Genomic DNA, 26,461 nt, shown 5'->3' with positions numbered 1-26,461 from the left:
TGTCTTCTGTGGGTTTAGCTTAATGACGGGAAGCTGCTACCGTATCCTGGAGAATCCAAGTATTGGCCTGCAGAGGTACCGGGTCACGCGGGAGGCTGTGACACATCTGCTTGCTGCAGCTCTGGTTCACTGTGACCACATGTTCAGTGAGTTCCTGCTTTTCTGCCTTCTTCCCGAAGCCATTCCCAGTTACTTTCCCTGACCTTTTTTCTCCTTCTCACATGTGAAAGGTGCCACTCTGAAGATCACACAGATGGTGCAGCACTTCGAACATGTAGCCCCAGTGTTTGCACAGGCTGTGAGCCTCTGGGCTAAAGAGTATGGTCTGAAAAGCCTGGTGGGTGAATTGCTAAGGTGAGAGAAATACCTGGAGCCTTGCCCTTCTATCCCTAACAACTTGAGGCACCCCATTCCTTGTTTTCATCTTTCTGTTCAGGGAAATTGGACAGAAATGTCCCCAGGATTTGGCTCGCGAGGCTTCTGGAGTCAAGGGTTATGCTACTTTTATAAGTGAACTGGCTGAACAGATTCCAGCTCTGGTGCTTGCCAACATGAGTGTTCTTCTGCCTCACTTGGATGGGGAGGTGCGTTTCTGCAAAGTCACCTGTCTAGTAAAGTCAGATGATAGAGATGCTGCTATCCAGTTTTTCTGTCTGGAAACAAAGCCTCTTTCACAGAGTTCAAGTATCCAAAACATGCTCTATTGGATGAGGTTCTGCCCTTATCTAAAAGATGCAAAGGGAACAGAAACCATGACATCTCCTGTCTGGTTGTCACTATCAGATGTCAAAGAACAGGAGACTGCCTACTCAATTTGAGGTCCCTGGTGCTGTCCCTTGTTCTTCAGCACTTAATGAGTTTGTCACTGTGTTACCTTTTCTTTACCTGCTATGTTTCTCATCTCAGTTCTTGGCTTCTGTGAACCTACCTGGGTAGCAGGGTTTGGGTTGGAAGGGACCTTAACACCTCTGCCATGGCTAGGGACACCCTCGACTAGACCAGGTTGCTCAAAGCCCCATCCAACCTGGCCTTGAACAGTTCTGGGGATGGGTCACCCACAGCTTCTCTGGGCAACCTGATCAAGTGTCTCACCACACTCTCAGTAAAGAATTTCTTCCTAATATCTAATCTAAACCTACCTTCACTTCGAGGCCATTCTCACTTGCCCTGTCACTGAATACCCTGGTAAAAAGTCCCTCTCCAGCTCTCCCAGAGCCCCCTTTAGGTACTGAAAGGTGCCTTCCCAAAGCCTTCTCTTTTGCAGGCTGAACAAGACCAACTCTCAGCCTGTCTTCATAGCAGAGGTTACCCTGTCTTGCAGGCACAGCTGTGTTTACCCAAGCTTAATACAATATCCATACTGGAAAAATTCACTGAGGGCTGGAGCGTGGGATTTGGAAGGCCCAAACTCTAGGCATATCAAATCATGTCTTTTGGTCTGTTCCTAGTTCAACAACTCCTGTCTTGGCAGAGTTACACGATGCGAAATGCCATTCTGGCAGCTATGGCAGAAGTGCTGGTGCAGGTGCTGAATGGTGACCAGCTGGAGAAGGCTGCTCGTGGCACTCGGGACAAGTTCCTGGATGTGCTGCAGGCCCACGTGTGCGACGTCCACAGCTTTGTTCGCAGCCGCGTGCTGCAGCTCTTCACTCGCATCGTCCAGCACAAGGCAAGTCTGTGCTGGGCAAATGGGGTTGCCTCAGGCTTCTCTTCCCATCTTGTGTGTTCTGAGGGGATTCCTGCCACCCTGCTTTTTAATTGAAGTTTTAACAGAGAAAGGTGCTGTCCCTGTGTACTGTGGTGTCTGCAGTTTCTTCCAAGAGACCAAAGATCCCAGGGGCTGGGGAATTGGGGGGTGGAAATTAAATGCTGCTCATTCTTACCAGGACAAACTAGAAGAAAGAGCATAGCATACAGCCTCTTTCCACACACTGGTATGGGAAAATATCACTGTTACCAGATATACTAAGACTCAACAGGATCCTGGATAAACTAAATCCTTGCTTTCTGTCAAGGCTGGACCAGAATATATCCAGAGGTCTTTTGAGCCCTAGACTTTTCTGTAAATCTGTAATCTGTGCTTTTTAATACATGAATATGTCTGCAGTAAACTTTCGCCAAGTCTCTGAGCCTTCTTGATAACTTTATCTGGGCTCTTGTTGTGTTCTAGGCCCTGCCTTTGACTCAGTTTCAGTCTGTGGTGTCACTGGCTGTTGGGCGGCTCAAAGACAAATCTGTCATAGTGGTTAAAAATGCCATCCAGCTCCTGGCTGCGTTTTTGTCCAACAATCCCTTCTCCAGCAAGGTAATTCTGATTTATATGGTGGATATGTTAGTTGTCTGTTTGCAGGCTGAATATCTGCAGTGTGCTCCAGCCTTTGACTCTGAAGGTGGCAGCTTTCTGGTCTTGTTGGTTCAGATCTTGCCTTTTTGGGCTGATCCCTCTCTTGGTAAATTCATAGCTATGCTGAAGGCCAGGAGGGATGTTATTGAGGTAAAAAGCTGCAGCAGTTTTGAGTCTGCTGTGAGGTTTCTCTCCTTAGGATCAAAATTATTTTTTTAGAATATTCTTTGTGGATCTGCAGCTCTTTGTGTTCAGCTGCACTTTCTCCTGAGTTTCTGAGCCTTAGACTCAGAGCAACTTAGAGCAGTTCTCATTCTAAGATCGGGGCCAGAGTGAACTATTCCAGTTTCCCAAAACAGGGTTATCTATAGGGATTCACAGCTAAAGCAGGGAGTGGAAGAGAGAGGAGAATTCTGGCATTTCCAGAAAAGGAGCATAACTAACATGTTTCTTCTTCCTGACATCTTCAGCTAAGCTGTGCTGACTTGGATAAGCCACTGGAGAAAGAAATGCAGAAACTGAAAGAAATGAGAGATCGTTGCAGATCCACAGAAGGTAATTTCCTTTCTTCTTCTTTCCACTTTCTAGGACAGTCCAGAATTTACTTTTCTCATGTTAAATTTGCTCCCAGGTTGTGACAGCTTTTGTCTCAGATCTTACCTGTGTAAGATGGTGATACCAGATAACTAGGACTAAACTCACAACAGTTTTCCTTATGGTGGTGTTATAAAAGGATCATTTTAATATCTATGTCTAAATCAACAGTCTTTATAGCTATATATCCTATTTTAGAGTAAGAACTGAAAATGTCTATGAATACCCTCTCAGGTTTCTCTTTTCTACCACTCAAGGACTGCTTGAGTCACACTAGGCAGCACGAAGTCCAAGGCTAGACAAATGATGGTTCTTTTACTTGTCTTTTTTTTTTCTACCTTCAGTAGTTTTTAGTGGGTTTGTTGAGTTTTTTGGTGGTGGTGTGGTTTTTTGGTGGGTTTGTTGGGGTTTTTTTGGGTGTTTTTTTTTTTTTTTTTTTTTTTTTTTTTTTTTTTTTTTTTTTTTTGTGTGTGTGTGTGTTTTGTTTATTTTTTGTTTGTTTTTGTTTGTTTGTGGGGGGTTTTTTGGGTTTTTTTGTTGGTTTGGGGTTTTTTTTTTGTTTGTTTGTTTGGGGGATTTTTTTTTTTTTAAAAAATTTTGTATGTCAGAGTTCTTGTCTCATTCGTAGTGCAGTCTAGGGGGATCAGCAATGGGAATAGTGCCTGCCTGGGGAGGAGGTAGGGGAAGTAGAATTTCTAAGTTCCCAATGAGTTTTTCCTTCCCATTAAAAGTGTCACCTGAGTCTGTGTTCTTAATGCCCTCTGATTTTTAAGTAGCTCCTGTGATTGCCCCAGAGGAAGAGTGGGAAGCAATGCTGCCAGAAATTAGAGCTGCCGTACAACAGCTCTTTCAACCACTGCAGAAAGGGGAAGAGGAGGTGCTGGAAGTTGAAGAAACAATGGAGAAGACAGTGGAGCAAATCACTGGGCTGTTGAAGAAGCTGAATTACAAGTAAGAAGGCTCTGCAGTTTGACAGTGTTTATCTCAAGGGGTGATTTTCAGTAACATTACTGTGTAGGAAGAGATTGACGTGGACACCCAGCACGAGGTGCTGGTAGGAGCTGCTCTCTCAGGTGTTCAGGGCAAAGTTGGATGGTTCCCCTTATGTTCTGCTCTGATGTGTTGCTGATACTCTGTTGGGCAATGTCATTGTCCAGGAGTGCAGCCCGCCTTACGCAGAAGGCCCTGTGTCGCTTCCAGGGAAAGGAACCTTTCATTGGCCCTGGGGAAGAAAACGAGGAGGCAACAATCCTGGGTGTTCTGAAGAGACTTCACACAGGTATCTATTATCACTCTGTTCCTTAAATCCAAGATAATGCCAGAGCCAGACTAAAACCCTCTGGAATGCTCTGTCCCTCCTTCTGACTTGTGAGGCTCAGTCTGTGTGTACTTGACAGCTCCCAGAGCTGCAGCATCTCTGCATTGTTGGTTGATCTAGTACCTTGGCATCGTAGCTGGATCATATTGATCTTAATTTGTGGCTGGAACAGTTACATGGTCCCAGTAAAAGTACATTTCTGGTGCTTTAACTCATGTAATATCTGAGGGGAGCGAAGCCAGTGTTGCCACTCCCACCCTTCTGCCTGAATTTGTCAGGAGTTCTGCTTCCTGAACAGGTGGTAGCATGTAATGCTTACCCTTAGCAGCCTTGACCAAGTATCAGGTTCAAGCAAAGTCTTGGTTATCTGGGGCCTGAACCTCTGGGTGTATTTTCAAGCCTTGACATACTTTATGTTTGGTGTTTCTTTCTGCATAAGGTTGCTTAGCCAATCACATTGAGCATATTTCTGCTGGAAGTCTGTTGTCTAGAAATATTAGCTTTGTGAACTCTCCGCACTTGCACAAACCTTGCTAGGGAGTAGTAGTGTTTGCCTTCTCCCTGGTTCCCTTTTAGGGCCCTTATCTATCTTTGGGGAATTATCAAGTTCAGATTAACCCCATCAGCATTTTAATGGAATTTACCCCAATTGGACCATGCCTTTCTGTACCTGTCTACCAAGCTGGCATGTCCCTGGAGCATCACACTGTAGTACTGGAACTTGCTCCACAGCATGCTGAGATTTTGTAGCTAGGTCTGATGGCAGAATTTGAATTTTTGTATCCTGGCTCTCAGAAGGTGTCACTGTGGGATGGGGAGTGGAGGGTTAAAATGCCCTGAACTGTGCCTGTTTCTCTTGTGTCTTCAGTACTGCTCACAAACAAGTGTGCTGTGTAGGTTCATGCCCAGGTGAGAACAGTGAGGATCCTCCAGGTGACAAGAGCAGTGATAAGATTGAAGAGGTTGTACAGGAAGAGCAGACTCAAACAGAGCTGGTCAAACAGGAGATGTTGGTGCAGTACCTGCAAGATGCTTACAACTTCTCAGTGAAAATCACAGAAGCTCTGAACCTGATCAGCAAGATGATGTATGAAAATTCTGTCTCAGGTATGTGAAATAACCATGGGGTCCTTTTATTCCCATTCAGCATTTCTAGATCTTTCCTTGCTTGAGAGAAGCTGTTGGAGTGATAGAGTTCCAGGAGAAGGAGCTGCTCTTCACTGAGCAGATGTCATAGACACTTCTGGGGTATTGGAAAAGCAAGCACCATCTAAATGAGTATCATGAAGGGGTTGAATAGGGCATGAATAGGGTTTTTAGGAATACATTTTTATAAATATCAAGGTTGAAAAAAATCTTTTTTATACGTTTAAAAGTTGCTTTTAAAAAACTATTAAATAAAATGTATTTGAACTTTTTGAAATTAAAAAAAAAAACATCCAGGTGACCAAAGGGAGTTTACTTGTGGAAGTTACCCTTTCTCCTGTGGGGAGGGATGGATGTTCATCCTCTCAGCTGAGATCCTCCCAAAGTAAGCCTGGCCAGTGAAGCTGGGTTTGTTACGTGCTCAGTGCCCTGACACAGCTTCAGCTCTTACGATGGCCACGAGAGGGGAACTAAACAGCTGCTCTCATCTAACTCACCTTGCCTCAGACTTTCTTATCTGGTTAAACATGAGCCTGATCAACAGGTTCTGTGGCCTGGGCCTCTTCAGTGCCATAGAGAAAGGTGGTGATCAGAAGGCCTTTGAGTTAATTCAGCTGTTGATATTTAATATTAGAACTACTGTAATCACTTGGACTTTTTTGTAGTGTTTATCAAAAATTGGCATTTCCAAGGGATGAGGGGCACAACTCCTGCTCCCATCCTCTCCAGCACATCCACTTGCACACATCTGGGGTATGGATGAGTGTGGGCACTACAGTCCCCCAGACTTCATGCAAACACTTCTGAGGCTTCATCTCTGTTGAGGGCTCATGTTACTTGCAATAAGCATGTGGGCTTCCCTGGCAAGGTTTGGTGTCATTAGCTATTTGCACACACGAAAATGAACTCCTGGGTTCAGTGTCTTTACAGGTCCTTTGAAGTGCAAGGCCAAGAAATTGCCCTGCCTGGTACTGAAACACATGGTGTTTGACTGTGGGGGTGTTTTTTAAACGGATACACAAATGTCAATAACTTTTCATCTCCCTGTTGTCCTGTGCTGTAGTATAAGGAAGGAAAATTCAGTGTCTGAACAGTGGAGGTGTTTTGAGACATTGTCTCCATTTGGAGAGAGTATGCTGCTGTGGAAGGGACTGGTGCTAAGGGATGTGTCTGCTCAGATTTAGACTTTTTTAATTAAAGATTTAATATTTGGAGATCTAAATTTTTCTTCTGTTGCAAATTTATGTATTCTTGTGTGACTGGAGGCAAGGAAAGCATACCAGCTCACCTGTTAGATGGCCTTAATTCTGATTTGTAAGAGCTTATACTGGTAAATGCTCTTATTTAACCAGAGGTCAGACTCTATGAACTGTTTGTTATACAGCTCCTCTGATCACTGCTGTGGATGGCTTGTGACCCTAACTTAATGGGTTTTTTTGTTTTGTTTTGTTTTATGAGAAGACTGGGCAGTCTATTTCAGGAGTAGTCAAGCTGGAACCAAACACAGTATTCCTTACCCCATTTTTATATCAAATAGCTTAGTTCCTCTAGTTATACCATTGCACTGGGGCTTATATTCAGCTGTCTGCTGTGACTATGAGATCTTTTTTCCCAAAGCTACTCTTTCCCAGAAGAGAATTTTGTTCTTTCTCAAAGATAATCTCTGTGCCCTTTGCCTAACCGTATCACATTGGATTAAGCTGTATATTGTTAATTTGTGTCTCTTTTCTGGGACATCTACATCTTTGTACTAGTGATCCCATTCTGACTCCAGCCCTCTGCAGACAGTAGTAGTGATCTCTAGATGCTTGTAGAGCTTGCTGTGAGACCAGTACTCCTGTGAATTTGTTTTAGTGGCCTCACTAATGGTAACTGGGGAAGAACTGCACTATCACAACTGTTCTCTCTGCAGTGGTGCAGGAAGCCATTGAGTTCTTCGTGACAGTCTCACAGTTTGGTGTGCCCCAGGCACTGCTTGGAGTCCGCAGGATGCTGCCCCTCATATGGTCCAAGGAGCCTGGAATTAAGGAGGCTGTGCTGAATGCCTACAGACAGCTCTATCTGAGCCCCAGCGAGGATTCAGAGAGGTATGGACCTTCCTAATCGGATTTATTTTTCCTTTCCCTCCCCCATCCTCTTTCTGCTGTTGGGAATGGGGTATGGACAGGAAGAGAACTGAGAGTTGCCATGTTTCATGCTGAGCTGAAACGTAAGGTTATTATCTGAGTATCCCAGTCTTCCTGCAGGACCTACTGCTGAGCTTCTGTTACTGGTTTGTCATAGAGCTCATGTGCAGGAAATTCATGCAGCGAAACTCTGTGAGACCTTGCGAAGCAGATGTTGAGAATTTCTTGAAGTTAAACTGCTGTCAGGCACTAATGTTTATTGTTCTTATAAATTTCACTTTTGTACAAAGCATTGCCTAAATGGGCTGGGTAGGGTCCCTATCTGATAGGGAACAAGAAGTGTTAATTATGAATGTTTCTCTTGCCAGCAGGGTTCTTGATTGGCAACAATGAATTTCAGCCCGTTAGGAGTCAACTGTTGGTATGGAGTCATCCCATGTCCAGGAGTCTTATATACTCCACTCTCTGTGGGCAAAGTTGTTGGCTGATGTCAGCTGTCCCATTTTGAGTTTCTTAAAACTGTAGTTGTTCATTCTGCTGGCATAATAAGAGGAACAGTGTGGTCTAAAGTTGAAACTAAATTTCTGTTACCAGTGCTCAGGTTTTTTTTTTCTGACAAGTTATATATGCTGTGGCCTGGCTCACATTCTACTTCTGATGTACACAACACATTCCCCATTTCTTTATCCTTCTCACTATACAAAGTTAGTTCTTATTTGGGTGCTTTCACATTTATTTCTATTTGTATTTCGGTCAGACCAATCTTAAATCTTTTTCTAACAATTTCTACATGCCTTAGATGGGAGGATGTTAAAGGGTCTGTTGCTTATCCTTCTTGAGGATTTGGTGGTGGGAGCTGGCTACCAGTTGCAAGTTTGCTTCTTCCATACTAGAGAAGAGCTGTGTCTCCTCTCTGCTGAGGCACTTGCCCTTTTTTAGTGCTTTACAATTCACTTGTAAGTTTTGTTGGATACTTGTGCAATAAGTGTGATCCCAGGTGAGATGCACCATAACTCACCCTCATTTGTACCATCAGGGCAATAAAGAGCACCTGCTGTTTCTTATTTCTTCCTGACAATATTGCCTGGAGACAGCACTTCTACAGTTTGTGCTCCATCCTCATTTGTTCATAGAGAGATTTTCAGTTCGTAGGGAATTGTACTTTGACTTGTGGTTGAGAATAAACTGGAAAGCAGCTGCTTAGTGCCTCTGATTGGCTCTTTGAGCACCAGAAGGAGCACCAGTGTGCAGGGCAATGGACTTTTAAGCCCACATCATGGTCATTGGCACTTGAGTTGGGTGACTTCAAGAACTCAAGATGGTTGTGGGAGTTTTCCTAATCCTGTGGATCATTTCTGTTATTCAACAGATGTTTTCAGCTCTTTCAATAGGGCAGTAATTGTGACAGTTGCTTTTTCTTTACCTTTTACTTTTTTATTGTTATTTTTCCCCTTTCAAAGGGCCAAGGCACAGGCCCTGGTGCATTCTCTCTCTCTCATCATGGTGGATGCATCACTGGGAACGATACAGTGCTTAGAGGAAATAGTGAGTATTTGATTTGACTGGGTTTGGATTGTGTATCTGTTTTATTAAAACGGTAGTCACTGCAGATTACGTCTTTACTTTGAAGTTCATTCTTCTTTACCTGTCTCTAATTTTTTAATTGCATTCCTTTTGCAGATCTCAGAGTTTGTGCAGAAAGATGAAATAAAGCCTGCTGTGACCCAGCTGCTTTGGGAGCGATTCACGGAAAAATCTCCCTGCTCGCCGCTGGAACGCCGCGCTGCTGTCATGCTGCTGGGGATGATGGCACGGTGAGCCTGGGGCCAGGTCGAAGCCTGTGAGTGGAAGGATGTACAGGGAGTCAATTTTATTGAATGTGAATGCTACATCAGCTGACTCTTTGGCTCTAGCTTCAAAAATAGCAACCCTGTCTTGGGGTAATGAAGCCTGGAACTAAACATAGTCATGCTGGATCCCACCAGCACAGCCTCTGAATGATTATTATGAGATTATTTTCCTTGTGTGAATGCCCACCCCTTCCCAGAGCTTACAGTGTCCCAACTCTGCAGCTTTGTGTTTGGATAGGAACAGTGAGAAGCTGCTGAGTAGAGATGTCTGAAGCCTTGAGCATGAAGAAAAATGAATCTGTTTCACTTTCTGGGGGCAAAAAAAATCTGCACTAAATGGTTTTCACCTCAGTTTCCCAGCCCAGTAACCCTTTGGCATTCAACTTACCTACTCTTCCTGCTGTTCTTACTTCAGTCCTTCATTAGTCAGAAATCGGCCTGGCTAATGATGATCCTAAAGGTCTTTCACAGGCAGAAAGGGGAATGGGTGTGTGTGGGATTAGGTTTTTTTTTTGGATAATGTTGGTTTGGTTTGTTTCCCAGAGTAGGGGAAGGAATGGTATACATCACAAGTCCTGCCTTCCTGGACTCTTTCCTACTTTCCATCATTTTTGGTTTTCTTACCCCTGTACATTTTTGTCCTTTCTGATAGGAAAGAGTCAAGAATTTTCTTTCTTTACAAAAAGGCTGTGCCCACTGTTGATCACTTTGGAGAAACTCATCTTTTAGTGGAGAGTGGGTTATGCTGGTTTCTGTGGAATATTGCTTGCTGCTCCTCTAGCTGTATCTAGAGTCATTTGGATGGGGTTTATTTTTTCCCCTCTTATTTAAACCACTCCCTTCTAAAAGGCACACACTTGCTTAGCCATACTTCGGTAAACTTTCAGCAGCACCTCATGTGGTATTCCCTTCCATTCCACAGAGGAAAGCCAGAGATCATAGGTAGCAACCTGGACATCTTGGTGACAATGGGGCTGTCTGAGAAGGCTTGTGAAGACTATAGGCTGCCTCAAGAAGTATGCAATGTTATATCCAAGCTTGCCAGTAACCCTAAGGTAAGGCTTTGGGTTTATTCTTGAGGTCATCCAAGAAACAAAGAAAAGGGGGAAATTGTTTGTATGGAAGAAGAGAGGGGTGTAATTAAATTTTTACAGATTTTGAAATTAAGTAGGTTAAGACCATTCAGCAGCACTGTCTGGAAAGCTTAGCACACATCAGTGAACATGTAATAGAAGAATTTTCATTAGGCAACAGGCTGAATTCAATTAGTAAAGAGTTCAGTGCACAAGAAAATATGTTTTCCTTTCAATTTTCTTCTTCAGACTCCCAGTTCTAAACTGATTTGTGTTTTCTCAACCATGAAGCCCTTTCCTCTACTGATGTTTTCTGGTGGTGTGATTCTTTCGCCCTCCCTATTAATTGATATTCAGGAGTTGTCAGCTGTACAGCAGAATATTAAACATGAAAGGTTTTCAAACCTGTCCATGTTGTACTTAGAACAACATGATGGTTGATGGCTTCTTTCCCTGGGAAACAATTTACACTTTTTTTTTTAATGCACTTGAGAAAAAAAAAAGGGTTTGATTCAGTTATTTGGGGCATTTTGGTTGAAGAGTTCTATCACAAAAGCAGTCCTCCTTCACAGAGCACATAATTCTGTGACAGCCCCTTCCACTGGGGATGTTGCTGCAAGAACTTCATGAGTTAACATGTATCACAACATTCCTAAATGTTCTAAAGATGGCTGTAATTCAATTTTTGGTTGACTTAAGTCTGCATTTAAGCTTGTATGTGAAAAGGGACTGAACTGAAAATCTTTGACTGACTGCCTGGCAGTAGCACTTCTTCCCCCACCCATCCTCCCAGCCAGAAATTCAGTACAGAGGAGAGGATTGTGGTGAATCAGGAGTTCTTGTTTCAAGCTACTGAAAGCTGGTAAATCCTCAAGTAAATTCTGTTTTGTTCAAGCATATATTCATCAGGCAGACATAGGTGTGCTGAGACACCTCAGGTATTGTCAAACTTGGTTTAGTAGTTCTCTAGATTATCTTACTCCCAACCTAAAAGGTGGTGTGATTGATACAGAATATATGCAACGACCTAAGTGTGAGGTGGTCTTGGATCCAGACTGATCCTGTGTTATTTCCACTGATGGTATTTTGCTTTTAAACAAACCCATATGGTTCTGGAATACCCCAAAGCAAGTTGACTTACTGTTGATGACTCCAAGATGCTTCAGGGGTTTCCCTCTTCATTCATTGTAGAGAGTGAGTAAATAACATCAGATTTTAAATTAATCCTTTTGACATTTCAAAAGAGTTATTTTGATTTAAGGTGAGATGGTGGAACTGCCTAGGTTGGCCTGGGATCATCATTTGGCCCAGCTTTAAATCCACTCAGTGTGGTCACCATGCTGTCACAAGTGACAGCAGTGTCCCTGCTGCATGTTTAGCTGCAGAGCAGTATTGGATGTCCCTGGCATGGGTTTGATTAACATTGTGCACACAGGAAGGTTAAGTACTGGGAAGGGCATGGGGAGATCTCATGTGCTGCTCCCATGGGTGTAACTCACCTGTTGTCTCTGCAGCCAGCACTGGAGAAGAACAGTGCCCCTTTTCGACTGCCACAGGACCACATGCTCTTTGGCTGCCTGAGTGAGACTGTGAGTAAAGGTGAGCCCAGGTCAGCAGGAGGTTTGGAGGAGATGGAGTTGGGCTGTGAGACCACCTGTATTATCATTGGTATGTGTGACTATCATTGCTCCCTCTTCTCATCAGGCTTTGCCCAGCCAAGCAGTCACTGGATCCCCTTCATGGAGTCAGCTGTAACACTCATCTACCAGCTGGCAGAAGGGGCAGAGGAGATCTGTGCTGACATCCTGCATAAGTGCAGTCAGCAAGCTCTGGAGAAGCTGCAGGAGGCTGATGAGCAGAAAGCTGGTGAGAAAAAAAGCTGATGAAGGAAATCTCTGCCTATGGTTTCCTGTGCTGCTTTGGGTGGCCTTGAGTAACTGCAGGAGAATAGAGCTGAGGGATTGGTGGAAGTGTTGGCATGGGAGGGCACAAGTGCTGCGAAGGAGTCTGTGGAGTGTGGAGATGGGTTATACTTGAGTTACACTTGGCACTAACTAATGGGGAAGAGGTTTGGATCAACACCAAACTGTGGTCATTTTTCTTTAGATGCAGAGGATTCTCCACACAGAGTCTCTGATGGTGCTGGCAGTCTGTCCACATTCCTGCTGCTGCACCTGGTGTCCCTTGTGGGACAGGTGGCCCTGCAGCAGGTGGCATATTTGGAAGTGTCTGTGAGTGCAGAGCTACGCAGACGCCGCATCCTCAAAGAGGAGAAGACCAAGAAGAAATCTGACACCAGCACTAGGAAGCAGAGAGCCCGGGTGAGAACCAAGGGGTTTTTTCCTATGGGCAGCTCTTCCAGTGTCCCAGCTACAGCAAACTTCTGGAGAAATCCTGAGGTTGCATGAGGTACAGGGCAGTGTGTGCTTCATGAATAGAAACAAACCCATATTAGTCAGGATTGACAGGAAGAGCCGAATGACCCTATTCACTAAAACTCCCACACTGGTCTTGAGTTTTGAAGAGTCAGAGGGGAGGGACTGAAGGATGCTAGCCATGCTTATCCTCCTGCTTCAGGCAAACATTCCCCTTTCACTCATCACCTTCTTTCTTAGCAGTGCAATCTTTTGCAACTGATGCAGTAATGATGAAGAACATCCATTTGTGCCCTGAGTTCTGGAAAAAAGCTTGCTAGAGCCCTGGTCCAGAAGATTTGAAAGTCCTCTCCTCTGTTAGGAAGTAATGATGAAGGTTTAACAGTAGTCTTTCTAATGCGATTTGGATGCTACAAATGCCTTGTTTGGTTAGGTCTACTTTGGAACATTTTTCCAGAGTGTAATGAGGCTGACTTTCCTGGGTAAGAATAGAGAAAAACATTGTGACCATCTAGATATCCAGTCTCTATTAGATGCTGATACTGCTAAGTCTACAGAGAACTTTGTAGTTCATTTCCTCATCCACCTGCTTATCAGGTGGATATCACTACCATTTTCCACACAGAAGGAGGTTATTATGAGATTTTCAAAAAAGTAGCAGTTGGATACAGATTTGGTCCCCATTGCAATGCACATTTCTCCTTTCTTCCCTTGTGTTGCTTTTTATTTGCTACAAGGTTTCCCATAATCTTGCTCACAAAACCAGTAATTCAAAGGCTGCTTTGAGCTTCTTGCTTTTAGTATTTGAATGTGCCTTAAGTTATGTAGGACTCACACACTGATGCTGGATGTCTCCCAGGTCTGTTTTATCTTAGTGGAGTCAGTAGTTTAAGTTTTCTTTACATTCTGGGCTCCTCATTACAAGAGAGACATGGAGCTCATGGAGTAGGTCCAGCGGAGGGTGATAAAGATCATTAAGGGGCTGGAGTATCTCTCTTAGAAGGAAAGGCTAAGGGAGCTGGGCCTCTTACAAGCCTCAAGACTGAGAAGGGACCTCATCAATGTCTCTAAATATTTGAAGAGGGGATGCCAAGAGGATAGAGCCAGATTGTTGTTGGTGGTCCCAAGCATTAGGACATGAGGAAATGGGCAGAAATTGATGGCACAGGAAGTTCCACCTGAATATGAGGATGAACTTCTTTACTCTGGGGGTGACCAAGCATTAGAACAGGCTGTCCAAAGAGGTTATGGAGTTTTCCTCATTAGAGACATTCAGTAACTACCTGGACACAATCCTGTGCAATGTGTTCTAGGAAGACCCTGCTGGAGCAGGTAGGCTGGACCTGCTGACCCACTGTGGTCCCTTCCAACCTAACTATGTGATCCTGTGATTGGTGTTCTGTAGCATGTGGACTGGCAAATCCCAGACTACCCTTCACAGCTTCATTCAGTTCTTGGGGGAAAGTGGGTTATTACACTCTGTGTCAGTCTGTTCTCCACTCTAGTTGTGCAGCTGGTAACATGCATATACCTCACACCTGAGAGAAAAGAACCCTGTGAAGAAAGAGGTTATTGTTGCCTGACATCTTTCTTACAGTCTTCTCTCTGCACAGAGCACAGGGAATGAGACCACTATGGAGGAGGAGCTGGGCCTTGTGGGAGCCACAGCTGATGACACCGAGGCCGAGCTCATCCGCAGCATTTGTGAGACAGAACTTCTAGATGGTAAGTGTGGCTGCCACCAAGGAATACTAGCTGTCTACCTGTGTGAAAGAGCAGATACAGTGGGTGACAGGTCCTTAAAGAGGAAGGCTGTTTCCTTTGGAAAGAAGCACTGTCATTTTCCATGGTGCCAGTTTCCATGTAGGCTGTCTGTTTCTTGGCTCTGCCTTTCTGGAGGTGGTTGTTCAGTGGTGAAAGTGAGTCAACCACTTTGCAAACTAACCGTAGTTTGCAGCAGCTCTGGGATAAATGGAGTAATTGTTCTTAAAGCAGGGTGCACAAACAGCACTCTCATGCTCACTGTCTTTATCCCCACGCTCTAGGGAAGCACCTGTTCTCTGCCTTTGTTCCACTGGTGCTGAAGATCTGCAACAACCCTGGACTCTACAGTGACTCGGCGCTGTCAGCTGCTGCAGCCCTCACTCTTGGCAAACTCTGCATGGTCAGGTACTACTGAGCTGTGCCAGAGTTCTTTTTCTAGCCTTCCTAGTACTAAAGCAAATGTTGCAATTCCTTTCCCAAGGAAAAGACAAACACAAAAGAGTGTTCATAGATTGCTTTTTTTAAAACTGTTTTTTTCCTCTGCTCTCCAAGAGATGGAATTTTGCTATCTATCCCTTCTTTCCTGTACCCTGTCTTGTTAGCTCTGAATTCTGTGACTCCCACTTGCGTCTGCTGTTCACAATGATGGAGAAGTCCACCTTGCCTGGTGTGAGATCCAACCTCATTATTGCAGCAGGAGATCTAGCCATCCGCTTCCCCAACCTGGTGGAGCCTTGGACGTCACATCTCTATGCCAGGTACTGCTACACTCATTGTTGGGAGAAGACACGTAATGCAAATGCTGTGGAAGGGTGACACTGGGCCTCCAGAAGGTGAGAATGACCCAAAAAAGCAAATTTGAAGATGCTGGTGCAGGGAGACAGAGTTTAGGCTGTCACGAGTACCAGTAACTCAGAGACACTCCCTTGCTGATTTCTGCAGTAACTGTTTGCTCCTGTCAGGTTGCGGGACCCCTGCCCGAGTGTGAGGCAGACAGCTGGGCTGGTCATGACTCACCTCATCCTCAAAGACATGGTGAAGGTGAAGGGCCAAGTGAGTGAAATGGCAGCTCTGCTCATAGACCCAGAGGAAGAAATCGTGGGAGTGGCTCAGAACTTCTTCGGGGAACTCGCCAACAAGGCAAGTGGATGCTCAGGAACCTTATTTCACAAGAGCAGGGAAGGGCTGTTGGAGGCTGGATCAATTATGTAAGTCCAGGAGAACGTGTGTTAATAGCGTAGAGCCATTGGTCTGTCTCTCCGTGGACTGAATTAGGGTAGTTAAAAGAAATTTTGTAATACAAGTTTTGCTTCATCCCTGCCTCATATTGCTGAATTTGACCTCATCCATTTACACTGGAAGGCAGGCCCCAGACCACTGCCTTTTCCCTTTGCTTTCTTGTGTATGCCCAGCACAGGGTTAGGAGCAGTTGTCTGTAGCTCACCTTTAGGCCTTACAGCAGACTTCCCTGACCTTATAGCTCAGGCAGTGCACCTTCTCTGAAACCTTTCTGAGTTGTTCTTGCCTGTGAGACACTGAGATAGTTAAATTGTAGCAGTTTCTGCCCAAGCAGGTAAGAATAGGAGCAGCGTTATCCCCAGTACACTGTTCATTCCATCTGCCAGCTCACATAGGCCCTTCAGAGTTTGAGATTTACTGCCTGAGAGGCTGCAGTGACACTGGGGCTTTTCTTGTCTTGGTTTGCTTTGTTAAAGCAGAGCTGGCCACCTGACTGCACTGACTTCCTATCTCTGCAGCACCTATGACAAAGCTATGTAAAAGCAATGGGAAAGAGAATATGGATTGGACCTTCTCAGGCAAGATGGGAAACAGTTCCATGGAGTGAAGGGCTGTTTCCTTTATCAGAAAGCTTTTTTTGTTGGGTTGTGACAGGGTTGGAAGGCAAAGAAACTGCATCCAAGTCTGCCAAAGAGCAGAGCTGGGGTGCAGTGTTTAGTTTGTTTGTTGGCTGGGCTTTTTTTTCCCCCAGCCAAATAGCCCTGGATAGGTTTGGCCAGCTGTGTACAGCTTGTTTCAAAAAGCTGATGCTTTCAGTCAGTAGATTTAGGGTGGAGAGAAAGGAGGTCGTTTTAAATGGGCAGCTTATTTGGTTTGAGTCAAATTACCCTTTATAATTCTGTATCTCATGTAGAAATTTGTGTGCTGCACAGGGTAATGCTGTCTACAACCTGCTTCCAGACATCATCAGTCATCTCTCAGATCCTAACAGTGGCATAGAGGAGGAATCCTTCCACACTATTATGAGGTATTCTGAGGTTAAATAAATCTCTTATTATCTAGGAATACGTTTAGGCAAAGGGGGTGCCATATCAAGTGAAGAAAAACTACACTGACATGTACAAAATGCTTTTTCAGTTCTCTTTGATCTGACTTTTTCAGTCTGTACTGGAAATGGAGTCATGCTGAGGGGAATTGATTTTAACACCACACAGTTGGGGGTGAGGAGGGACTCTACAAAGAGTAGGTGGGGGGGGGGGTTTGCTTGTTGGTTTGGTTTTTTCCAAGAAACCTCTATACTCTAGAGTCAGGCTACTGGATTATTTCAGTCTGAGGTTATTGATTGCTCATAGACAGCACTAATAATGTCTTTATTGGTAAAGTACAGACATTTTCCTCTCATTTCTGAAAATTAACTACATGAGGGGTTTTCTGAGTAATTTGAATCCCTATGGATTATAGAGGGGGGGGGTTAGACAAAAGTATTGCTGTTACTGAAGAGAAGAAAAGGAAAATCTCCTGTGATTTTTCAACTAGTCTTTCTATGAGAATCCAGTGCATTTAGGAAGAGGGATGGGATTTTGGATAGGTAGGAATTGCAATACACAGAAAAGGTCTACTAGTGAAGGTGTAATTGAGAGTAAAATTAATTTATGGTGGCAAAAGTAGATGGACATTTTGCTTTAATTAAGGAGGGTAATGTGAAATACTGGGAATTATAGCTTATGGTTCCTGACAGCACATGTAGAAGTGGAAGTTAATGTCTGAAATGAAGCAAACCATCACAGGGAGACAAGAGGCAGCATGTAGAAAAAATCCAAATAATTTTGGAATTCTCAGTACTGTTTTTAATTAATATTAAACTGGAGGTGTTACTACACACACTGAGCGTATGTGTAACAATTGCATTCAAGTGTGATTGGTGGAGCTAAAGCAGGTGTAAGATGGACTTTTGACTTTTTGACAACGTACATGGAGAGAACTGGAGGTGTCTGGCAAATAAGAAGAGGCAGTATTGATTTAACAATGTAGACAGGTATCAAATTAGCATAAGGATAATCAATTTTAAAGACCTGATCATCAGTTCACACACCACGTATCCTTTAAAAAGGAAAAAAAGGGAATTAGTAGTTGAAACTGAAGTATTTCCCCATGCAGCATTATATGAAATGCTTACATTGTAGAGAGGATCAGGTTTAACCTGGAAACCATGGTGGACAAAAGCACAGGCTAGGAATGAAACAGTGCCTTATGCTCCAGGGATACTTACCAAACTGGAGAATAGGGAGGTGTAAATAAGATAAGTTAATGTGAGGACCATCACTTTAAAGGACTAACTTTGGAGAATGAGAGTTACAGTAATAAAAACTGAGATAAAACTAGCAAAACAAAGTATAAGGTTGAATGTTTATAAGTTGTTTAACCTCTTCTGTAAAGGTATGGCTAAAGTTAGAGGTACATTCCACTTCCTGCTTTAGCAGCCCAGTTTTTTCTGGTAGAGGGAAGCATTGGCAGTGCTGGTGAGATCTTGCTTGGAGTGCTGCCACAGTTCTGGTCATTTAAGTTAAAGATGAATGGATGCTGGAACAAATGCAAAGGGAGGACTCTTGAGATTGCTGTCTCTGTTATATATCTTAGAAAAGCAGCTTGGTGGGGTGGCTGTAGACATAACAAAGTCTAAACAAGGAAGTGCTTTAGAACAATTATATAAAGGCCAGTGGCAACCTGACTGAGCTGAAGTTAACAGGAATGTTGGTACAAGAAGAAGGAAAAGCAGCAAGACCTTCCTAATAAATAGAAGTTATTCAGTGATTTCTAAGAGGACATAGTGCAAAATACACAAAGTACTTAACTGTGCTAAAGTCCAGGTGTCTCTGTTCCTCAAGAAGCTAAGGAAAAATGGGTTAGGTTAGCATTTAAGTTCTGTTAGGCCTTGTTCCCATTTTAGTGCAAAGTAGTGCTCACTTTTACATTGATCCAAAATGCAACAACACATTTTCAGCAACTTAGTAGTGAAAAAGTCACAAGCATGGTTTTGAGGGGGGAAAATACTGCATGCCACTGTGCTCCCCTCAAGGTTTGTTTGTCAGACAAACTGGTCTGTCAGTGCAACTTGTGAAGTGAGGAGATGGTCTGGAGGTGCTGCATGCTCTTAAAACTGGATGGAAGGAACAGATAAGAAGTCAGCACTGCTGTCTTTTCAGCACACCTCCTACCTGGAATGAGGATTCCTCTGTGGGCTCTAATATTTTGCGCTTTTTTCCCCCCTTGCAGACATTTGTTTTCATATATTACAAAAGACAAACAAACAGAGAGCTTGGTGGAGAAACTTTGTCAGAGATTCCGGACTGCCAGGTGGGTTGTAATCTTCATTTTCCTGCCAAGCACTTCTGTTTCTCAGGATTTTTCAGAAGAAATGAGCTTGTATGTGGTGGTTGTAAAAGTTTCTCATTATGTTCTTCACATGGCAAAGTGACAAATGCAACGTAACTTGGTTTATAAAAAGGTCTCCCTTTTTTTTTTAACTACCTTCTCCTAAAAGTACATGAATACTTATAAATTAAGGTTTCAGGCTTTATTATGCAGTGACTGAGCCCTCTTCCTTCCTTTTTTCAGGGCAAAGTTTTGTGACAGTCTAGAGCTGCATTATAGCTGAGCAAGGAGACATCCCACATGCGGATTTTACATACCTTTGTGATCCTTCTCCACAGGCTACTACCTTACAGCTCAGCTAAGAAATTAGTGTGTTCAGCTGAGAAGTTGGGATCTCTCCGGCAGTCCTGTCTGGGGTGATCTCAACTATCAAGCTGATAGCACAAGGCCTGTCCTTGTTCTGTGTGCACAGGCTGCTCAGTACCAAGTCTACACCTGGGACTCTGTTTTGGTTTATTTTACCTAGGGCTTGTGCCACTATGCACTTCGGCTTTTGCTCTGCTCCATCTCCAAGATGTGCATGCCTTGCTTGTGCATTGCTGAGTACAGAGTATAGAGTACAGGACCCATGCTGTGAATCTGGGATATCATTTTGTTTTCTGGGTTTGGGAGGTTTTTTGCTGCTTTTCCCCCACTCCCCCAGCTGTAACTTCACTGACCCAGGCATACACTTTTTGTTTCTTTCCAAGAATAATAACAGAAATTTATCTTCTTCCTTGCCATGTTCTTCCAGTGAGATCTTCATTTTAACTTCCACTGGCTTTAGTGTACCCTGCTTTCCTCCATTCTTGTGGTTTTTCTTCTCCATTGTTGTGGTTTTGCCCTTGAGATTTAAGCTGTCTGCTTATCTTGGCCACTTGTGCACAGTGCCTGGGCATGTGACCTCTCAGCTGCCTCAGGGAGGTGCATATTTCCCAAAATATTTGGATTTTGTTTCCTGAGCAAGAGTGGAGAGTGGTCCACTGGTGAGCTCTTCACACCAGATTTGTAAATAACCATCTGTGTGTAAGTTGTGTCTCGCCTTTAGTAGAATGTCCTGATATTTCAGTACCACAGAGGTGATCAGCTTGGTGCACACAAGTGGTACTGCTAGAGCAAGACTCTCACTCTAGGCTAAAACAGGAGCTTTTCAGAAAAGATTTTGCAGCCACCATCACCCTCCTCAGCATTTCTGGAGTTCTAAACATAGCAACTTGCCAGGTGTCATTCAGACTGTAAAGGTGGAAACATCTGGATGCTGCAGCTTTGTTCTCCATCTGTCTGGGTTTGAGCAGAGCATCCTGAGACAGCATGTGCTGGACAGGCTTGAGGCCCCCACTTTGTGTATATTAAAAATAGGGTGTTTGGCCTTGCTTTTCCCCTCCCATTCCATCACAGTGATCTACATGATGGATGTCAGTTTGTGCTTTAATTTTTCTTTCTTTTAGTTTTATTCCAGTAGCTTTTGCTGGAATTTGAATGTAGTCATTCTCTGATACAGCATTTGATATTTGTTGACTTTATAACTTAATGAATATGACCTTCTTTATGTAACTAATCAGGAAAGAGAACATCAAATACAGCTTCTTCTTGAGATCATCTCAAACATGCAAAAATGAACAGCCGGGGTGGCTTTGTTATGTGGTTGAAATAAGGCCTTCCAGGAGGAGTCCTGACCTCACTGAGTCTTTTCCTCCTGCTCAGCAACAACTTCTGACACTTTTCAAACAAGTGACTGTGTTCTTTAGCAGTGGAGTCTTCATAATTTTCTGACAGGCACTAAGTCAGTGTCATGGAATACAGTGGTGGCTATGTGTGGTATGGCACAGCACCCTGTCACTGACCTGTAACAGAACAACCTGAATCTCATGTTCTGCAGGGCAGAAGCACCTGCAGGAAATACTGGTAGTTCTGGGTGAGATGTGCTCATCCTCACACCCCTTTTTGTAGGAGCTAATGGTGATCTTTGTCTTTTCCAGGACTGACCGTCAGTACCGTGATCTGTCCCACTGCCTTGCTCTGCTTCCAATCTCGGAACGGGGCCTTCACAAGCTGCAGGACAACTATGACTGCTTTGCAGATAAGCTGCAAGATCCAGCTGTCTACAATTGTTTCCAAACTGTGCTGGCTCGATTCCGCAGAGCAGGCGTCAAACCTGAGACTAAAGTAAGGGTGTGGGACAGGATCTAGGCCAGAAAAACAATTGAATTTACATAAAGTGACTGGAAAGCCCTGCAGTTATTCATTTTAAGCAGACTATTCCTCACCCCTAGCAATTTATCAATTTATTTATTTAACTTCATGGCAATTCTGCTATAGATATAATACTTTTCTCCTCTAACCTTCTCTTTTTTTCCCCTCCATTGCTGTTTTACATCTCCATCAGGCTCTAGCTGAAGAGCTGGAGCAGAAGCTGTCTGCCTCCCATAACCGAGGACTGGATTCAACAGAGGCATGCCAGGATGGTAGTCAGACTCCAATGCCAGTGCCAGCCAAGCGCAAACCAATAGGAAGTATGTTCCTTTTGTGAGATTCCAGCCTTCCCCCGATCCTGCAGTCCAGCAGAAACACCTAAGGACTTTTCCTCACCCTTACAGACAGAAGCTTGCTGCCTTGCTCTATTTTTTTTCTCTTTTTCTTGGCAGGTTCACGCCGCCAGCCCCTAAGCCCAGCCAACACAGATGATGATTTTGTCACACCCGCATCTCGCACCCTCCAAAATCGTAAGCGTACCCAAAAGCGCCCTGCACGCAAAAAAGCCATCATTACCTTCTCCAGCGACGAGGAGAACAACTCTGAGGATGGTAAGGCACTGCACACGTGGGCTCTAAGGGGGGAAGGACTACACATTTAGCCCAAAGGGATGTCCCTTTGGTCACGGGCTTCAGACCGCTGTGGAGGTTGCCTGTGTATTTCTCTGCTCAAGGCAGTGGAGTGCTCATTATTGCCACGTTTCACTCTCTTTAGAGCGGTCGGCAGAATTAAGAGAGGAAGAAACTCCCACCAAAACAACTCCCATCACCAGATCTTCAGCCCGACGGCCGCGCTGAGGGAACCATCTGCCAGTGTCTTTAACTAAAAATAAAACTCTTTTTATGCAACAGTCGCCTTCTCTTGTCTGAAGTACCCCATAATACAGCAGTGCTTTAAATGAGGATAAAATGGAAGTTAACACCAGGCTGAAGCAATTCCAACCCTTTCTTCTGATAATCATAACTGCCTTTCTTTGTGGAGATAACATAGTTGCCACTTGGACTGATTTTGCCCTGGTTTTGCAGATGAGAATAAGCTGCTCTTAATAAAATAATTTTTTAAAAAAATCTTTGGAAGAGTCTTTCTAAGAAGACCCAAACTACTCACATTCCTTTCTCATTTTGTATATGCTTTATACCACACTGTTCAGCTTTTAACACAGGACCAATGTACTTGTGCTGGGTTTAAGTCCTTTTATATTTCATCCTTTTTGAAGCTCTTGTCCTGTACAGCCAAGCAGGGTTTTGAGGGGAAGGTTACCTGCATCTTTTTCTTGTGCATATCTCATCAAAGAAATGTTCAGGGAGTGGGGTGTGAGGAGAAAGCCTTTCTCTCTCTCTAACTTAGACTAGAGTACTTGAACAATAGGTAAAGTCCACAGGAAAAAAAAAACATCTTTTAAAAGCTAAAAAAATCCCAAACCAATCCAATGCTAAAACTTTAGAAATAACTTGTAATAATACTAATTTGATAAATTACTAAGTATACTGATACCCTTGATTGTCTTATTGCTTTCTGGAATGTATTTGCTGCAAATCTAATTATGTTTCAAGTAAAATTGGCAGGTTTTTTCTTTCACAAATGCCACATCAGCTTTCAAGTCAGTCCTGGCACTCCTTCAACTGTCCTGTGAACATGAAGCACCCTAAATTAGATTTCGTGTTAATCATATAAATAACCTTTAACCTTCTGTCTAGAGGCAAGTTGGCATTTGTCCCAGAGCTCTTACTACAGAATTATTTCCTCTTACCTTGTCAGCTGCCTAGAAAGCAGACTAGTCACTAGCTGGGCAGGAATGGGCAGGGTGGTCCTCCTCTCCACCAGTTCCCGCAGATCTGCAGTCTCTGTCTCTGAGGTTCTACCACCTTCCTGCAGTTGTGGTCACCCTGGGTTCACCCAGCAAGTAGAGCATGCTGCTCAGTTACCTTCTGCACTGGCTGCAGAACCAGCTGCTGTAGCTTATTTTGATCCCTATTTAAAAAACCCAATCATTAGGAAGTGCATAGCTTTGCACTAACCTGAGCATATGGTTTTTCATGCCAGTACCTGAATGGACATAACCATGTTAAAAAATGCTTCCAGAAACAAGTAGAGGGGGGAATAACACGGTCACAGGTGTATTTATAAACACCCTACTGAGTCCCATGACTCAGTGAAAATACCTGCCCACCTGCCACCAGTCTAATAGCCAAATACCAATATAGATATGCTTCAACTCTAGAGCATGCCAGTAGCCACAGGATAATCACATGAAATACAAAGATCAGAAAGCTACAGCAATATTGTCCCTCTCCCCTCCTTCCTGATAAAATATTCAGTGAAGGCTCCAGGAGGCAAAGGTAGCAGCTACAGCATTGACAGCAAATACAACACAGAGTCATGCACACCATACGTGATTCCCTCACCACTCACAGGGTATGACACTCACATACAGGAATAAAAAAAGGAAAGGACAGCACATACGGATGTCTGCCCAGCCTCAAGGTTTCACAAGAAATAAGTCTTGTGTAGATGTGAGATAATATGTTGCCAGTGCTGCAGTACCAGAGATATGAATGGGTGGATAGAGGAAGTGAGGTGGCCATAAAAATCTCTTAAGTATTGGCTCACCTTCAGGCCATGCTTTTCTACTGAAAGTAGCTGAACTTCTTCCTTCAGGAGATCCCCACAGTCACCTTCCTGGAAGGAGGGTTTGACAATCAGTGACCAGACTGACACGCTGGCTCCCCTGCTTTGCAGTCTGCCCTTTGCTCAGTCCCAGACACTGTGCTGCCTGGGCAAGCAAGAACGAAAAGTCAGTGAGAGCTCTGACTGGTCCCTTCCTGCAGGTTGTTCAGGTGGAGCATCCCCCTCACTGTCCTCTCCTGATATGGGAAGAATTAGCAATCCTATGCCACGGGCAAGGGCAGTCCTGAAGAAACATAAGGCAAAACCCAAGAGGGGTTTGGACAGCTACACAAGAGCTACAGCCTTAAGTAGGTATTTGCTGCCCTTCTGTTCCTCACAAACATCTATTTTGGTGGCTGCCACAATGACCATAAATCACTGCTTAAGGAGTAATCCCACTCCCTTGCTCCTGAGGCAGTGGGATTACTCAGTGCGAATATCAGTGGTGCTTCCATTCTCTAGGGACTGCTGATCATGGTAGCTCTGAACTACAAATGGTACCAGTGGAATAATGTGAATATTGTACACTTCTAGAACCTGAAGCAACCATCATTCCTATCACCTTGGGCCAAGGGGGGTTCCCTCAGGGTACCTCACTCACTTCCCAAATGTCCCAGTCTCCCGTTGCCCTGCTCCTTTCCTATACAAGCAACTGTTTGTAGAAGGCTGATTATGATTCAGCAGGACACCACTCTTCTGGTCTTGCAAGCTCTAGAGTCAGTGCCCCAGCATCCAAGGGGGAAGGTTTTTTATAAAGAAAACTTGTTAGCATCAGAGAGAAAAGAAGGACAATAACCTATTTGAGTCTGAGAAAACTGGGGCAATCGAGGACTTGTCTGCCAAAGCCTTTTCACTTCACAGTCATTGCCAGGACATGTTAGAGTAACTATTCAGTTCTACTGCAGTCCCAGCAAGGATCTGGGACACGGAGCAGCTGCAACATCACGGCACCTGAGTCACTGAGCACCTGCATTTTACTCAGGCTTTGCTGGATTTACAAGAACTTACAAGAATCTGCAAGAAAATTTGCAAATTTTCTGCAGTCTCTGAAGTTTCTTGCTTGATACAGGAGAGTGATGTCTCTTTCCCTCTTGCCAGCCCCAGCTTTCACTGAACCCAAGGACAGCATTTGTCATTTGACTTCTCAGAGCCTGTCCACCCCTGCAGGGCTCTCTTTGTGCAAGTGGACTGGAATTTTTGAGCAGTTGCAAACACATTTCTGGCATTCTTCTTGCAGTATGGGGGCCACCCCGTTCAAGGGATGCCAGATCAAATGGCTGCTACATTTCATATCAAAACCAATGCGTTATTACTTTTGCACTTACCTTTTACTCAGGAAAGGACTGACTGTGACTCATGTAACCTGCGTGTTCCAGCGGAGCTGCTCCTGCCGGCAGCAGGAGTGCCCGAGCACACTGACTCAGCTCTTTCAGAATGGCCACATGTGACAGGGAAGTACAGAACAGCATCATCCTCTGGGACACCTTGCATGCAGCATGAACATGTGCTTACTTCCTGTCCTTCCTTTCTTTTCCATCCCTCTGAAATTTTCACACCACACGGCTCCTTACACTACTGCATCCAGCACAAGGATGGGCTGGCTCTGCGCACACACCCCGTACCCTGTTTGTGCCCAGGCACCCCAACCGAATGTCCACGTGGGGTGCATGTCCCAGCAGTCCCCTGTGCTTTAGTAGATTCCAAGGCTGATATGAAAGTAATCCTGCTTCCCACAAAATGTCTTGGTGGGGCCTCAGGAGCCCCTCCATGTGCTGGCCCAGGGTGACAGGAATGCCAGGCAGGATCACTAGAGCATCACACTGCTCTGGACACAGCACCAGCAGTGGGCTGCAGCCATCAGCTGGAGCTAACAAAACTGGATGTCCACAGGTGTGCAAAAGCATTGCTTCCAGCATCAGTGCTCCAGACTGAAGGCCCATACTCACTTCTCATGGACTGGATGCAAAAGGTTCATAAAACTTTCTGTCTCCTTGCGCAGAGAAGAAATGGACTCACAAATCTGCACCTGCAAGTGCAAAATGCCTGGAAGGAAGAAAGGGAGAGAAGGAGGGAAAGAGAGATAGCAAATATCTGAACTGTGACTTCTGTTATCTCTGAAGAAGACTTTTTTCTAATTTTCTTCTTTGAAAAAAGTAAACAAAAGCAGGCAGCAGAACACGTCCAGTCCCAACTGTTTTGTGCAACAGTACTGAACAAAGGGAAGTTTGGGGTGTTGTTAAACAAACCCACTGCTAATCCTGTACTGGGGTACACTCCCCCCATTCCTCTCCCCTGACAAAC

General features: G+C 44.3%; 1 protein-coding gene and 1 long non-coding RNA gene across 7 annotated transcripts in view; one reads left to right on the top strand and one right to left on the bottom strand.

Annotated features, from left to right (window-relative positions):
* NCAPD2 (non-SMC condensin I complex subunit D2) overlaps positions 1–23,225 on the top strand; it is a 28,034-nt gene extending 4,809 nt beyond the window's left edge. For 2 of the 4 annotated variants that reach the window (XM_083855369.1, XM_083855367.1), the window contains 26 exons: positions 19–146; positions 231–354; positions 437–584; positions 1,472–1,669; positions 2,171–2,305; positions 2,815–2,899; positions 3,712–3,889; positions 4,096–4,217; positions 5,154–5,363; positions 7,315–7,489; positions 8,989–9,073; positions 9,209–9,342; positions 10,301–10,433; positions 11,966–12,050; positions 12,156–12,317; positions 12,558–12,772; positions 14,440–14,551; positions 14,872–14,995; positions 15,193–15,348; positions 15,553–15,730; positions 16,762–16,856; positions 19,103–19,183; positions 21,220–21,406; positions 21,627–21,753; positions 21,886–22,044; positions 22,208–23,225. In XM_083855369.1, coding sequence (XP_083711495.1) covers positions 19–146; positions 231–354; positions 437–584; positions 1,472–1,669; positions 2,171–2,305; positions 2,815–2,899; positions 3,712–3,889; positions 4,096–4,217; positions 5,154–5,363; positions 7,315–7,489; positions 8,989–9,073; positions 9,209–9,342; positions 10,301–10,433; positions 11,966–12,050; positions 12,156–12,317; positions 12,558–12,772; positions 14,440–14,551; positions 14,872–14,995; positions 15,193–15,348; positions 15,553–15,730; positions 16,762–16,856; positions 19,103–19,183; positions 21,220–21,406; positions 21,627–21,753; positions 21,886–22,044; positions 22,208–22,290 — 3,619 coding nt within the window. In that variant the 3' untranslated portion in view covers positions 22,291–23,225. The remainder of the gene's footprint in view (positions 1–18; positions 147–230; positions 355–436; positions 585–1,471; positions 1,670–2,170; positions 2,306–2,814; positions 2,900–3,711; positions 3,890–4,095; positions 4,218–5,153; positions 5,364–7,314; positions 7,490–8,988; positions 9,074–9,208; positions 9,343–10,300; positions 10,434–11,965; positions 12,051–12,155; positions 12,318–12,557; positions 12,773–14,439; positions 14,552–14,871; positions 14,996–15,192; positions 15,349–15,552; positions 15,731–16,761; positions 16,857–19,102; positions 19,184–21,219; positions 21,407–21,626; positions 21,754–21,885; positions 22,045–22,207) is intronic. The other 2 variants (XM_083855368.1, XM_083855370.1) reach the window with 2 other exon arrangements.
* LOC310906261 lies at positions 7,529–26,126 on the bottom strand. Of its 3 annotated transcripts, XR_014589365.1 has the most exons (4): positions 25,486–26,126; positions 24,104–24,172; positions 23,244–23,464; positions 7,529–9,366 (listed from the first exon to the last, which is right to left on the bottom strand). It is a non-coding gene; the product is annotated as an uncharacterized lncRNA (long non-coding RNA). The 3 variants fall into 3 exon arrangements; XR_014589366.1 differs by lacking the exon at positions 25,486–26,126 and having other exon boundaries at positions 24,104–24,254; XR_014589367.1 differs by lacking the exons at positions 7,529–9,366; positions 25,486–26,126 and adding an exon at positions 17,235–18,409 and having other exon boundaries at positions 24,104–24,254.
* Between the last annotated feature and the right edge of the window lie 335 nt (positions 26,127–26,461).

The sequence above is a fragment of the Zosterops lateralis genome (assembly GCF_965231275.1).
Source record: "Zosterops lateralis genome assembly, chromosome: 2".
Lineage (NCBI taxonomy): Eukaryota > Metazoa > Chordata > Aves > Passeriformes > Zosteropidae > Zosterops > Zosterops lateralis.
This window is presented reverse-complemented; position numbering and strand designations above follow the sequence as displayed.